Source organism: Salvelinus sp. IW2-2015, linkage group LG18 (genome assembly GCF_002910315.2).
Source record: "Salvelinus sp. IW2-2015 linkage group LG18, ASM291031v2, whole genome shotgun sequence".
NCBI lineage: Eukaryota > Metazoa > Chordata > Actinopteri > Salmoniformes > Salmonidae > Salvelinus > Salvelinus sp. IW2-2015.
In genome coordinates this window covers 44,994,163-45,008,635 of record NC_036858.1, presented here as the reverse complement: position 1 = coordinate 45,008,635, position 14,473 = coordinate 44,994,163, and the positions used below count along the sequence as shown (strand labels likewise).

Genomic DNA, 14,473 nt, shown 5'->3' with positions numbered 1-14,473 from the left:
ATGACCCTCCAGCATGACAATGCCACCAGCCATACTGCTCATTCTGTGGGTGATTTCCTGCAAGACAGGAATGTCGGTGTTCTGCCATGGCCAGCGAAGAGCCCACATCTCAATCCCATTGAGCATGTCTGGGACCTGTTGGATCGGAGGGTGAGGGTTAGGGCCATTCCCCCCAGAAATGTCCGGGAACTTGCAGGTGCCTTGGTGGAAGAGTGGGGTAACATCTCACAGCAAGAACTGACAAATCTGGTGCAGTCCATGAGGAGGAGATGCACTGCCGTACTTGATGCAGCTGGTGGCCACACCAGATACTGACAGTTACTTTTGATTTTGACACCCCCTTTGTTCAGGGACACATTATTCAATTGCTGTTAGTCACATGTCTGTGTAGCTTGTTCAGTTTATGTCTCAGTTGTTGATTCTTGTTATGTTCATACAAATATTTACACATGTTAAGTTTGCTGAAAATAAACGCAGTTGACAGTGAGAGGACGTTTCTTTTTTTGCTGAGTTTAGTATCCCTCTCTGTTTGAGTATGCTAAACTAGCTAGCTGCATTTGGTAGCTAAGCTATGCTAACCTTTATGTGGTCTTTTTGAAGAACGTTTTGTTAACAATGAAAATTAAAATACATTTTTGAATCAAGTCCTGAAGTGGTATCGATATATTGACAAAAAAATCTTTCATATGGGGAGGAACGGGAGAAGAGCTGTCAAACTTTATGGCATTACTCAATGACATTGACCCCAATCKCAAATTCACTATTGAATGTGACACTAAACGTGTTCATTACCTCAATATGTGGATTGAGAAATCAAATGGAACCCTGTTTAGAAAAGAAATGGACAGAAATACTCTATTACAGGGCGACAGCTTCCACCTGAGCCATTAAAAAGAGGACTTCCAAGAAGCCAGTATTTCAAACTGGGCCGTATATGCCACTCCACAGAGGACTATCTAGAAAAAGCAGCGGAGATGCGCAATAGGTTTCTAAGAGGCTACTCTCCACAATGTGYGGAAGAAAAATACCCACTCGAGCTATAGAACACTGTAATTGTAACGATGTACGCTGAGAGTCGAAAAGCAAGTTCAGGGAGTGAATATATTTCATAAATAAATGAATAAACCAAGAAACACAAACAGCGCACCGTCATGAAACAGGAACAATGACGACTGGGGAAGAAACCAAAGGGAGTGACATATATAGGGCAGGCAATCAAGGAGGTGATGGAGTTTAGGTAAGTTTCATAATGCACTGATGCCCGTAACGATGGTGACAGGTGTGCGCCATAACGAGCAGCCTGGTGACCTAGAGGCCGGAGAGGGAGCACACATGGCAGTAATGTTCACCACCACATATACTTTGAACTCACGCAAAGTGGGAGATGCTGTCAAGAAACACTGGCATGTTTAATCATCGGAACCAGCTTGCCTGCTGAATTTAAGAATCGACCACTTATAAGAGATGTTGCAATTTACGCGATAAATTGGCCCATGCCAACTGCCAGCCACAAAAGAAAATCAGCCAGGCTCTTTCATGCCCTCTTCCGAATGGTAGCTATAAATGCAGAGGTTGCACAAGGTGCAACAATATGATGAAGGGTGAATATTTCTGCCACCCACATACAGGAATACAGTTCCAAATAAATTACATTATTACGTGTTCCACCACCCATGTTATTTACATTATTAAATGTTCATGTGGGCTGTGTTATGTAAGTAAAACCTCTCGTTCTCTCAAACAGAGAATTAGTGAACATAAAAGTTCAATCAGGAGAAACGACAGGGATTACTCAGTCAAAGGACATTTTAATGACCAAAAACATGACATTTTTACCTTTAGATTTTGTGGCACAGAGAAAGTTAAGATATCAGACAGGGGAGGTGATATAAATAGTACTCAGAGCAAAAGAGAATGTTTTGGGATTTTCACCCTCCAGACATTTTTCCTAAAGGTCTTAATGATGAAATGCCTATGTATGTGATGTTGTAAATGTGAACATGAATTAATGCCCCCATTTCAGATTACTCTGACGTTTTTCTTGCGCTGTACCCAATGATTTATGAAAACTTGCTTGGTGGGTCGATGTCCTGATTGTGGTTTTACAGACGTGTTTAATACGTTTTATGTACACACTTTATTAGAATATTTATGAAATGCACATTGTTATTTTTGGTAACATTACTTMTTTTCCCTCGATTCCAACCCCATTCAATGCATGGAACGGATGTGAGTGGAGCTATGTCTATATAAGGGTGCTAATAAAAACAAACTCTAAGGCCTCGAGGCCGATACCTAAAGCTTTTTAAAGAGCAGTGATACTATCAAGAGCAGTGTGTGGGTTTCTTCTTTCTTTCTCATCTTATTCAACTGTTAGCATGTACCTGAAAAAAAGATAACTCAAATGTGCGAGTGCCCTTTGAATTTTTAAATGAGTAAAAGTGAAAAAAATACAAAATATAGCTAGCTTTCTCTCTCTCTCGCTCTTGCTTCTCCTTCATTTTTAAAAAATAAATACATTTGTTCAAAMCTGTTCAACTATTGTCTTTCTCTATGAGTCAACTACAAACCACATTTTATGCACTGCAGTGCTAGTTAGCTGTAGCCTATGTTTTAGTACTAGATTMATTCTCTTATCCTTTGATTGGGTGGACAACATGTCAGTTCATGCTGCAAGCGCTCTGATAGGTCGGAGGACGTCCTTTGGAAGAGAGAGAGAGAGAGAGAGAGAAAGAGAGAGAGAGACTACATCTAAGTCCAAAACAAAAAGGTTTTCATAAAGCCATTACTGGAGTAAAACACTATCCATTATTAAGCAATCTTTTCCAAACACTGTGGAATAGGTGGGAGAGAACAATCAAATTATATGGAATTACACTGGGGGAAAAACTCTAGTGAGTGTGGTTTAGTTTGCCTGAGCTGAGGGATATGAATATGTTAGCTAGGGACATAATAATAATAACAAAGTGATGATGAGGCTATTTACCCTATCCATTAGTGTGCATACAATGCACCTGGTCTATCTATGAAGTAAAGCAGACAGGGAGATCTGAAGATAAATGGACCAGAGTTATGCACCGCTTTTCCTACTATTTTTTTGTTTTTTGTTTTAATTGTCAGCTCATTTAGGCTGGAAACTTCTAGGGCTGTAAAGTTCTCTGGCACCGCCACACCTCTCAAAGGCTGGCTGTGAGCGAATAAATTAGAGCTGATTTCATTATCTTGCTGTGAAGAAAGCGGGTGTGCCTCTGARCCTATCCTAGTGCCCTAATGCTTTGTGCTAGCACAGCAGCGGCCTGATGAGCGTATTGAATTTGTTGATATGGTCTTTTACGGAGCTTTGTTCTCCAACAAAGACTAATTAGAGACACAGCATTAGACTGTGTTGTCTGTCACGACTGATGAGGTGCTTCTCTTGTTTGGGCTCGTATTTAGGCATAAAGCTTGTGCTGTGAAACATGAGTTTAGCTCCCATTTAGCTCTAGCTCAATGTCAGAGGTTTCAATGGAGTTTGAGGAACCCTGCTGAAGCAATCAGCAGCAGTTGAGAAATTCTGACATGTATTACCTACCAGTCAAGCCCCTGAGAATACATACCGTATACACCCCTAATAGGATGAGTGTTTTCCTACAGGCGTCGACTACAAACTGGACACATAGAAACTGTGTCCTGTTCTTGCTGACAGACGCGAGTGGGGTTGAATACTGGGCCTTTACTCTGCAAACACCATGTCTAAGCAATGTTAGAATCCAGACACACAGGTAGGCCAGGCAGGCTGTTCCAGCTGCACAGGAATGCAGTGTTTGTCTTACCAAAAGCAGAGAGTAGATAGATCCCATGTTTAAACACAGGGAATATCACACTGTGTGCAAACAGCTCAGAATCTGCAGAATCTGCTACTGACAGGAAAAAGTAATTTACCTGACCTTCAACAAGTGCAAACAGCAAATGGGTAAACATGATATCATATCACTCAGTGACATTTGCATCAGCCATTACACTGACAGACTGAGGCATTTGTGTACAATGGCCCTCTGTTGAGTCAAACAAATAGGCCCAGGTGCGGTAACACCACATTCAAGTAGTTAACGATTAACATTGACTTTATTGCAATAGTCCGAGTTCTTGGGTTTACTTTGCCTAGTCAAATTGAACCAAGATGTAATCAATCAGTATAGGGATTGGATTTGCTACTGAAGGACACAGTTAAAGGGAGTAGTTCAGTCAATCCTCCCCTCTCTTTAAAGAGAGATGGTTTTTATAGGAGAGGTAACAAAAGCTAATCTCAGTTTTTTTAACTAGGAGTGAGTGCTTAGAGGTGGCATAAAGGAACCATGCCACTGTGCCCACTGGAGGTCCATTCATGCTGTTGGCCAGAAGAATAGCGCCATTACTGCTCTCCTAAGTGATTTCTCAGGGGCACCGAGGGAATTTATGGATTGGTGATAATTCTGCCTGTACTCAGTGTGACCTCTCTGTTAGGATGTTCTTTGTCACAATGCTACTGCTACCGGCAAATGGACCACCAAGAACTCTATATGCCATTTAGCAGAAGTTACTCTACTTCTCTTCCTCCTTTTTGGTGATGTAACAACACTGTAATGCCTTTTATTTTCCAGGTAAGTTCACTGAGAACACATTCTCATTTACAGAAACTACCTGGGGAATAGTTACAGGGGAGAGAAGGGGGGGTGAATAAGACAATTGTAAACTGGGGATGATTAGGTGGCCAGATTGGGAATTTAGCCAGGACACCGGGGTTAACACCCCTACTCTTACAGTAAGTGCTATAGGATCTTTAGTGACCACAGAGAGTCAGGATACCCAATGTCCCATCCAAAAGACAGCACCCTACACAAGGTAATGTCTCCAAACATTGCCCTGGGGCTTTGGGATATTTTTTTTAGACCAGCGGAAACTGTGCCTCCTACTGGCCCTCCAACACCACTTCCAGCAGCATCAGGTCTCCCATCCAGGGACTGACCAGGACCAACCCTGCATAGCTTCAGAAGCAAAACAGTAGTGGAATGCAGGGTGGTATGCTGCTGGCATCCCTATTGTCATCGCTGAACAACGATGTATGACAAATACTGAACCACCATCACTGTACTGGACTAAAGGATGGTGTGAGAGAACAATAGTAATTTACTCTGTTGAGGGAAATTCAGTTGAGGATCCTTAACCAGGAATAATATATGCTTAGCATGAGTAGACACAATTCAGCAGCTATGCTTTGTCTACTAATGCCTTCTAAAAGAGACTAGAAGGCCCCCTGGTTAAGGGCATGGAGCAAGGCCCTGTCACAGCTCCGGAGCCACACCAGCACTGACGGGTGTGTGAGAGTGCATCTGTCACTGTGTGTTAGTGCCGTCCCAGCTTAATGAAATGGGAGAGTAGAGGAAGATAGAGAGAGCGAGTCTACTACTATTACTTTTATTTATTATTATTCATATTGCTATTGTTGTAGTTGCTGTTAATGTTAATATCATTACCACTACTACTTCTATTATTATTATTTATKTATTACTGTTAGTCCAATCATTGCTGTTATGTATGTACTTTGGCAATGTAAGTCATTTAACTTTCCATGTCAATAAAGTCTATTGAATTGAATTGAGAGAGGGGGAGAGAGAGAGGGAAAGTGTGAGAGAGGGGGAGAGAGAGAGACGGCGAAGGCACAACCATGCCTTGGCATCTCTGAGGAAATCAGAGGCTAGGCTCTCTGCTTGTGCCATCAAACCCCTGAAACTTATCCAGAATGCCACAGCCCGTCTGGTGTTCAACCTTCCCAAGTTCGAAACATGTCACCCTGTTCCTTCGCACTCTCCACTGGCTCCCAGATCTGCCCCTCCCTACCTTAAGTCTATGCTCAACACTTCCACTTCTTTTCTTACTAGCACTAAAAAGTGTTACTTACTATGACAGTGATTTGTAGTCGTCTTACCTTAAGCTGAATGCATTAACTGTAAGTCCCTATGTATAAGTGTCTACTAAATTACAAAAATGTACATTTTAAATGGGATAGAGGGAGAGATGGACACAGTTTAATTCGGAAAAACTTCACAGGCTCTTCCTGGATGTCTTGAGGAGCCCAGAGACATGTAGTGACAGAGCGAAACACCCCGAATAACCACAGTAGCTTGACCTCTCAATGGTAGTTTCGGAAATCACAGACCTGCACTGTAAAAAGTGGGATGACGCTGTTGTTAATCTGAAGTGTTTATACTGATTGGAATGATTGAAAATTACGCTTTGATATGTTCAACCTAATCTATTCACTTCGCCTGAAATCAAATAACAAATTCGACAGATCAATGTGATTTAAAAAAATTGAATGAACRTTTCCAAGAGCTCTCTATACAATCTGTATTGCGGAAGTTCAGCTTTACAGTGTGATTGAAATTCAAAGGCAATTTCCCCACGTTAGCGGAGACTGMATTCACTGAAAACGCTACATATGTCAGCTYAATTGGAAATTTCCTTTACATTTCTATCGCACATTCTCTAACGCTTCAGCGATACAGATTGAATAGAGCCCTAAATTGCTTTCAACACCTCAAGCATCAGAAGAGTTGGAGGTGTGGCTTATTGGGGGTGTGGCTTTCAGTTTGTTATTTTTGTCCACCCGTGAGAGTGGTCATTCCAGTTCATGTGGTCTGTTGTAGTTATTATTTAACCTTAAACCTGTACACTGCCAGCATATGTAATGATACTTGCATAAGAGCATGTGATACTAAAGAGCATGATAAGGTTTCTATGTTACAGTAGCCAATGCTTGGTTATGATAGTGTAGCTACTAAATGTGAATGTGTAGTGCAAAGAATATTTTTGGAAACATTATTTCAAGTTATTGAACCAACTTAATTTCTTGATTTACAGGGAATTTATTTAATTGCTTGTACCCTAATTGAAGACATTTGGATTGGTAATTCCAAATAAAAAATKTAACTTTGAACAAGATGAAAAAATGGGTTGTATTAACATGACATTGTCACGGATCCCTCCATAACTTTCATCACGCACACCTGTCCCATATTCCCACTGATTGTATATATGTGCCCTTTGGTTTCCATTGGGCGGTCGATTATTGTTACAATGTCCGTTGGTGCGTGTGAGTACCTGTTCTATGTGTGTTTTGGCTTTGGTGCCTTTGTGGATTGCGCAGATGATTACGGGTCTCGTCCCATGTGTTAATCATTGTGCGCKTGTGTTATTTATTCRAGGTACTCCTCGCTCTTTTGTTTGGGTTTCTACCCTGTGTTTTGTTACGTGTTTGTTTGGTCTTCGTCCCTGTGCCTTTACATGGCACTCCGTAATTTGGGCTTAATAAAAACCCTTATTAAGCATTCTTGTCCCTGTCTCCCGAATCCTTCATGCCAGCGTGACAGAAATATTAGTTTGTATTTGTTATTAGGTTTTTAACCAAAGTGTAAAAGTAATTTGCGTGTTGAAAGAAATAAGTTGCAACTTGAAATACAGGTTTGGTAATAATCAAATAAAACATTTGGCATTGAATCATCTTTTTGGTTTTGTTAGGATTTATGTTTATGCACTATAGCCGGGTAGCATATAGGTTGAAGATGAATATTGTTTTGTTACACACACACACACACAATACAGAGGGGGGTGTGTGTGTAGGTGTGTAAGGACTGACCACCACAGGCCATAAAAGCTGTGGACAGTCTGGAGAGGGGAGGGGTGCATCACTCTGGGCCAACCAGGGTGGTGAWGAGACTGTTCAGTACCATATTAGGAATTGTTTGAGTGAAGAATCGAGGGGGACACAGGACGGAGCTGCTCTACCCAACAACCAGATGTGGACGAAGGAAAACGCCAAGGGGCTTGGACAAGTTCGGGGGCCCACAAAGGAGGAGCAAGAGTATTAACCATGCTAAACCTCTACTATGATAGGCCAACTGGACAAGTTGAGAATAAAATTGTCATAKTATAAAAACTACTATTTGAGTACATTCCACAGTTCTCTGATCTACCCTGCGCGGAGATACAGTGAACCCGTATATACGAAAATTGCATTTACCATTTATCGTTTGAGTTTAATTAAAATACTTAAAATATATTCGGTGACTATGAATCACATTTTRTCCTGATGCCAGATTTGAACTGACTCAAATCTCTTTCAGTTTCAATAAATGTAGTATTTTTCAATTGAGAAAACCTAACTCATTTATGTTTTCAAATGGAAAATAATTTGGATTTCTATCAGCCTAATTGAGGTGTAGATTACATCTCATATTCCAGTGTTCGAACTTGTAAACATGGCTGCATGGGATTTCTCTCAGTGATACTTAGTGCAACCAATGGCAATGTCCGCTTTAGGTATAATGCCGGAGCTACTTGTGGATTTGACAGCTCTAACTCAGTTCCACCTCCGACATCGTCAAAACAAGCGTTATGCAGATGTTGGCTAAAGAGCCCATGGTCTGGGAATTATGTAGTATTTTCTGGGCAGGAAAACATTTGGGGAGGATGCCCTTCAGACAAATCATGAGTTTGAGTAGACGGGGCTTAAAAACAATCCCCTCAGGAACATGACATCGGTGGACACACCCAAATGAAAATATACTATAGTGTCACGCCCTGATCTGTTTCACCTCTACTTGTGCTTGTCCCCACCCCCTCCACGTGTCACCTATCTTCCCCACTTATCCTCTGGGTATTTATACCTGTGTTTTCTGTCTGTCTGTTGCCAGTTCGTCTTGTTTGTTCAAGCCTACCAGCGTTTTGTGTCTCTCTTTTCCAGTTTCTCTTTTCTTGTTCTCCTGGTTTTTGAGCCTTGCCTGTCCTGACCCTGTATCCACACGCCTGACCACTCTACCTGGCCCTGAGCCTGCCTGCYGTCCTGTACCTTTGCTCCACCTCTGGATTACCGACCTCTGCCTGACCTGACCCTGAGCCTGCCTGCCGTCCTGTACCTAGGCCTCTACTCTGGATTATCGACTTCTGCGACCGACCCTGACCCTGAGCCTGCCTGCCGTCCTGTACCTAGGCCTCTACTCTGGATTATCGACTTCTGCCGGACCTGACCCTGAGCCTGCCTGCCCGTTGTTACAATAAACATTGTTATTTCACACATTTTGCACTTGGGTCTTTCAGTACCTTGATTCCTGATACTATTKTATTCACTGTAGGGTTTTTGCAGACTTTAGTCCAGACATTACTGTAATATTTACAGTTTACTATTGTATAAATACTGTTGTATATTGTAGTATTTACTGTAGTGTTTTTGTGGACTGTAGTATTTACTGTAGTGTTTTTGCAGAAATTAATGTAGTATTTACCATAGTGTTTTTTCTTTCTCCTTCAGGAAACCTACTGGACAAAAACTAAAAGAGCAAATTTTCCATAACCTGTAGGTAGGTAGGTCTGAACACTTTTGGGTGGCACAAATTATGATATAGGGGAGGGGAATGGACTGGGAAGATGCAAATTAAATACTGTAGTATTACTATAGTTAAACTGCAGTGCTTTTGAGGACATTACTGTAGTTTTCTACTGTATACTACAAAATTCTATAGTAAGTACTACACATGATTGAGGGATACTACAGCGTGTCATATTTTATTCTACAGCAGCGGTTCTCAAACATCTCCTCGGGGACCTACAGCCATTCCATGTATTTGATCTATTCCAGGGCTAGCACACCTGATTCAACTTGTCAACTAATCATCAAGCCCATGACTAGGTGAATCAGGTGAGCAATGTCAGGGATAAAACAAAATAGTGAAATGTCTGGGGTCCCAGGGGAGAGGTTTAAGAACCACTGTTCTACAGTATACTACAGTTTACTACAGAATTCTATAGTAAGTACTGTAGTATTGTCACGTTCTTCATCCTCCTAGTCTGAGGAGGAGTAGGAGATATCGGACCAATACGCAGCGTGGTGAGTATTCATAKTTATTACAATACTTTCAAGAAAGAACAAAAACAATAAACTGACAAAATAAACGAAGACGCAACAGTCCCGAAATAGTGAACACTAAACACAGGAACACACGAACAGGAACAATCACCCACAACCCACAATACAAAACAGGCTACCTAAATATGGTTCCCAATCAGAGACAACGACTAACACCTGCCTCTGATTGAGAACCATATCAGGCCAAACACATAGAAACAGACAAACTAGAYATACAACATAGAATGCCCACTCAGATCACACCCTGACCAAACAAAACATAGAAAYATACAACGCAAACTATGGTCAGGGCGTGACAAGTATTCTATAGTAAATTGATGTAGGCAATGTGTTCATGTGGGCAATGTGCAGATAACTAGGCTAGTTCTAGCCACAGCCAGTCAGTGGTTGTAAGCATGTAACGCTGACGTCATGGCGCAAGCAAACTACTCACGATATACACTCATTGAAAATATCCTCCACCAGCGCTAGCCCCCGAAAATGTTTAAGGACATGAACAGATAATACTTTGGACGGCTTTCCCAACGCCACCCTTTCCTCTCTGACAAACTGACATTGGTCTAATTGAAGACATGTATGATTAAACATTTGTACATTGTTGGAAGAAACCCGTCTGTCTAGATAGACCAGGGTTCCCAACTGGTGTCCCGCGGATGATTTTATTTGGCCCCCCAAGCTTTCTGAGCAAAAAAATATATATATATATTTTCTTTGTACATAAAAGACTGTAAACACGCCAGCAGTGATTTTCATTTTGGAAATCTGTTCCAAAGTATTCCCTCGCAAAATATAGATATATGAGATCATATACAAATGTAAGCAATGTTTGAAATTATTATGTTTTAGTCAAATATATCTGTTTAGGCTTCTAGCTGTCACTATGCAGTCTGCAAATTATTTATAATTATGTTCTGGCCCCCTGACAAGGGAAAGGGGGATAYCTAATCAGTTGTACAACTGAATGCATTCAACTGAATTGTGTCTTCCGCATGTAACCCAACCCCTGAATCAGAGAGGTGCAGGGGGCTGTCTTAATCGACATCATCAGCGCCCAGGGAGCAGTTGTTGTTGGGGGTTAACTGCCTTGCTCAGGGACAGAACAACGGATTTTTACCTTGTCGGCTCGGGGATTTGATCCAGCAACCTTTTGGTTACTGGCCCAACACTCCTATCCGCCAGGCTACCTGCTCAATATATTTYTTTCCCTTGCGGCTAAATCTAGTTGATGATCCGAGATAGACTACTCAATGGCTTTCTTTCTCAAAACTAAAACCCAAAAGCAGTGGGTCAAAAAGACTTCAATGACAACGAAATTCCACTAAAGAAATGTTTCTATTGCAATAATGCTATGTTGTGATCATTGTCACATAGAGTTTTATAAATACATTTATTCTCAATCTCTACAATACAGTGAAAACAAACTTATGCATAGGGTCAGTGAGAGCATGACTATATTGGATACTACTGGCTTTGACTGAAATAAAGCGCTGAGAGAGACAATGCCATACAAATAACACAGCAGAGGAAGTTGAGCTGTGATTGCACAAAGAAAAGCACCACAGCCATGGATCTGCTATCTCCAGAGGCCTGACACCTTGTGATAGTGAAGCAGCCRTATTTATTAAAGGAGGAGAGGAGGGAGGGAGGGGAGGTGGGTTAATTAAAGCTGTCTGATATGTGAAAGGACGGTCATAGAGTTAGAAGACAATGCCCTGGTTGCTGATCTGGGAGAGCTATRCGGATATTGGAACCCTTTACTCACACACACAAACATATATTCACGTGTGCATGCATGCACCCACACAGCCTTATCGCTGTTTCTTCCTCCTCTCTGTCTGCTTTTCTGCTCCATCGGCAAAGAGCTCACAGGAGAGATGGAGTATCACTTGGGAGAGAGGGAGGGTAAAGGTGAGAGAGGGATGAACAATTGGCAGGAGACCCACAATGAAAGGGTGGAGGAGACAGGAAACTGGTAAGAGAATGAAACGGAGAGGAGAGGACAGGAGGAGGCTGGTCAGTCACTCACGGAGGCAGGTGTTGTCTGTGAAGAACTCTGTGAACTTGTCACACTCCTCCTTGCCATTGCCACTGCTGCTGCAGTCACAGTAGGGAACAACACTGATCTTAGGAGAACGCAGGTAGTTGGGTGTCATCACTGTACCTATAAGGAGGGGGGAAGAAACACAGTAGATTACTTAAAGAAACAGAGTTTATCTACCATATTGTTTTCTAAAGACATGTTATTCTCTGTGGCAGACAAAATAGTTTCCACCTCCCATTGCCCCAAACCATCATGCAATGTTGAATCCCTATCATACTGCAACTGTTAGCCCCCCAACATCTCAAGCTAGATTTTCATCCAATTCTCTGAACAACATGTAACACTGGAATCATCATGTATTTCCAAAGGCAGTGTGACAAATACGGTTTCTTCCTCTTTTTAGTAAACTAAATAGCTGCAGTCAGAGATTTCTTGCTTCCTCAATGTATTGTTCTTCTACTGGCGTCCGTCCAAACAAGCCATTTTTGTTTTGCAGCAAAATTAATTGCCGTTTTGCTGGTTGCTGTGTGTACTATCTGCTACAGCTGTGCTAGTACGGGAAATGTGATGGCTTGAGCTAGGATGGGTCCCTCAGCACACAGAAGCAGAAGATAAAGGAGACTAATCTTCTCTACACACTTTCCTACCTCTTTCTTTATCTCTTTCACACGCTCATTCTCTCGCTCTATTGCATTTTCTGCAACTATGAGTCTTGGTTTCCTTGGTTTCCTCTGAACAATGAGCTAATTTCATCAAATTATGTGAAGGGGCATGAGGAAGTGGTGTGACGTTGGTTTGTGCTGTGCTAGAGCGAAGATGGGAAGGGGATTAAGGGCACCCTCTCTGACAGATGACCATAGCAACAGGAATGAGATCCAATCAGGGGACAGTATAAAGATTCAGTGAGAAAATGAGACCATAGGAAGACTCATCAATGTGTGTGAGGAAGAGTTTACTAATAGAGAAGGGAGAGACTCACCGATAAGGCCAGAGTAGGAGAGCAGGCAGTCAGCGTAGTTCTCCTTAAGACAGCCAGACAGGGAGCGTGGCTCAGACTGGCAGTTGGCAAAGAAATCAGCCAGACGGGACCTGAAAGACGCAACAAAAACAGTGAGTGTATCTGAACTTTCTTATCTCTCTTATAAAACAAACTGTCACAGTCAAATAGACAACATCAAAAGCACTCGCACTGATGCGCACACACCCACGGACACACGCCCACGGACACACACACACAGGCACGCAACCACACACACACACACACACACACACACACACACACACACACACACACACACACACACACACACACACACACACACACACACACACACACACACACACACACACACACACACACACACACACACACACAACACACAAACACCCACAACACACACACACACACACACACACACACACACACACACACACACACACAGCATGTATGGGTCTGTGTTGATTCTACTCTGTGATACACGTCCCATATGGTGAAGGAGCAGCCAACAAGTATGCCTGGTTTTATAATCCTTCCCCACAAACAGAGAGGAGCTCTGGATACCACTCATGATGGAGTTGGGATGCTAAGTACCACCTGGTGTTACACATTTGTTGAGAAGGGGAAGAGAGCGGGAACAAGAACATTTTGCTAAGTGAAGAGATAGAAAATAAGAGAAATATGGAGACAAAGAGAGAGAGTGAGCAAGCGAGAGATCGAGAGAGCGAGAGAGCGAGAGAAAGAGTTAGCGAGAGCGAGAGAGAGAGACACTGCACAGCCCTGAGGCTGGAATCGAAATGGAACCAATTTATTTGCACTAATGCCTCCATTTAATCCCAGACAGAGTGCTGTAGCTCTAGAGGCAATGGCAGACGTCACTCATTGAGTCCAGTCTGTTTCACTGCATTTCAATACAGCCTCTATTACTGCCAATGATACACAGGCCACTTATCCCAAACACATCCAATCCCCTGCCCAGTTATTCTAGCCTGAATACTGCTACATGACAGCTAAATGAAACACTTAAGGCAGAAAATACATGCATTCAGAAAGAGAATTGGAGTGTTTCACTGCTTAACCTGAATACTCTCAGTTATTGTAGGTAKATTTAGTGTTTGCTTATATGCATTACATGTTGAATGGTAATGGTTTATTCCTGATGCAGTCTCCCAACATAGTATCCAGTTATCTTAACAGGTTTGTTTATGGTGTTTTTCACAGCTTTTATCAGGGCTTGGTATATTTCCCCACACCTCGAAGGTATGATAGCAACCGCCATGCTGTGCTAACTTAGACACCCCCTCACTTTGGTGGTGGGCTAGGACCTGTACTCTGTAGCACCTCTTCACATTACAGAGGATGCTATCTGAAAGACGGCTTGGGGAAATACACTGTTGACTTAAATGTAATTTTATCCATACATTGACATTGGTCAGTCTGTGTTGTAAATGTGGAGTCAGACACGTGAGACTATGTGATTGTTTGCTATGTTACA

General features: G+C 42.1%; 1 protein-coding gene across 1 annotated transcript in view; it reads right to left on the bottom strand.

Moving 5' to 3' along the window:
* gfra1a (gdnf family receptor alpha 1a) overlaps positions 1-14,473 on the bottom strand; it is a 110,434-nt gene that overhangs the window by 17,567 nt on the left and 78,394 nt on the right. The window contains exons 5-6 of the mRNA XM_024008245.2: positions 12,961-13,070; positions 11,967-12,101 (exon numbers count right to left, since the gene is read on the bottom strand). Of these exons, the coding sequence (XP_023864013.1) occupies positions 11,967-12,101; positions 12,961-13,070 (245 nt within the window). The remainder of the gene's footprint in view (positions 1-11,966; positions 12,102-12,960; positions 13,071-14,473) is intronic.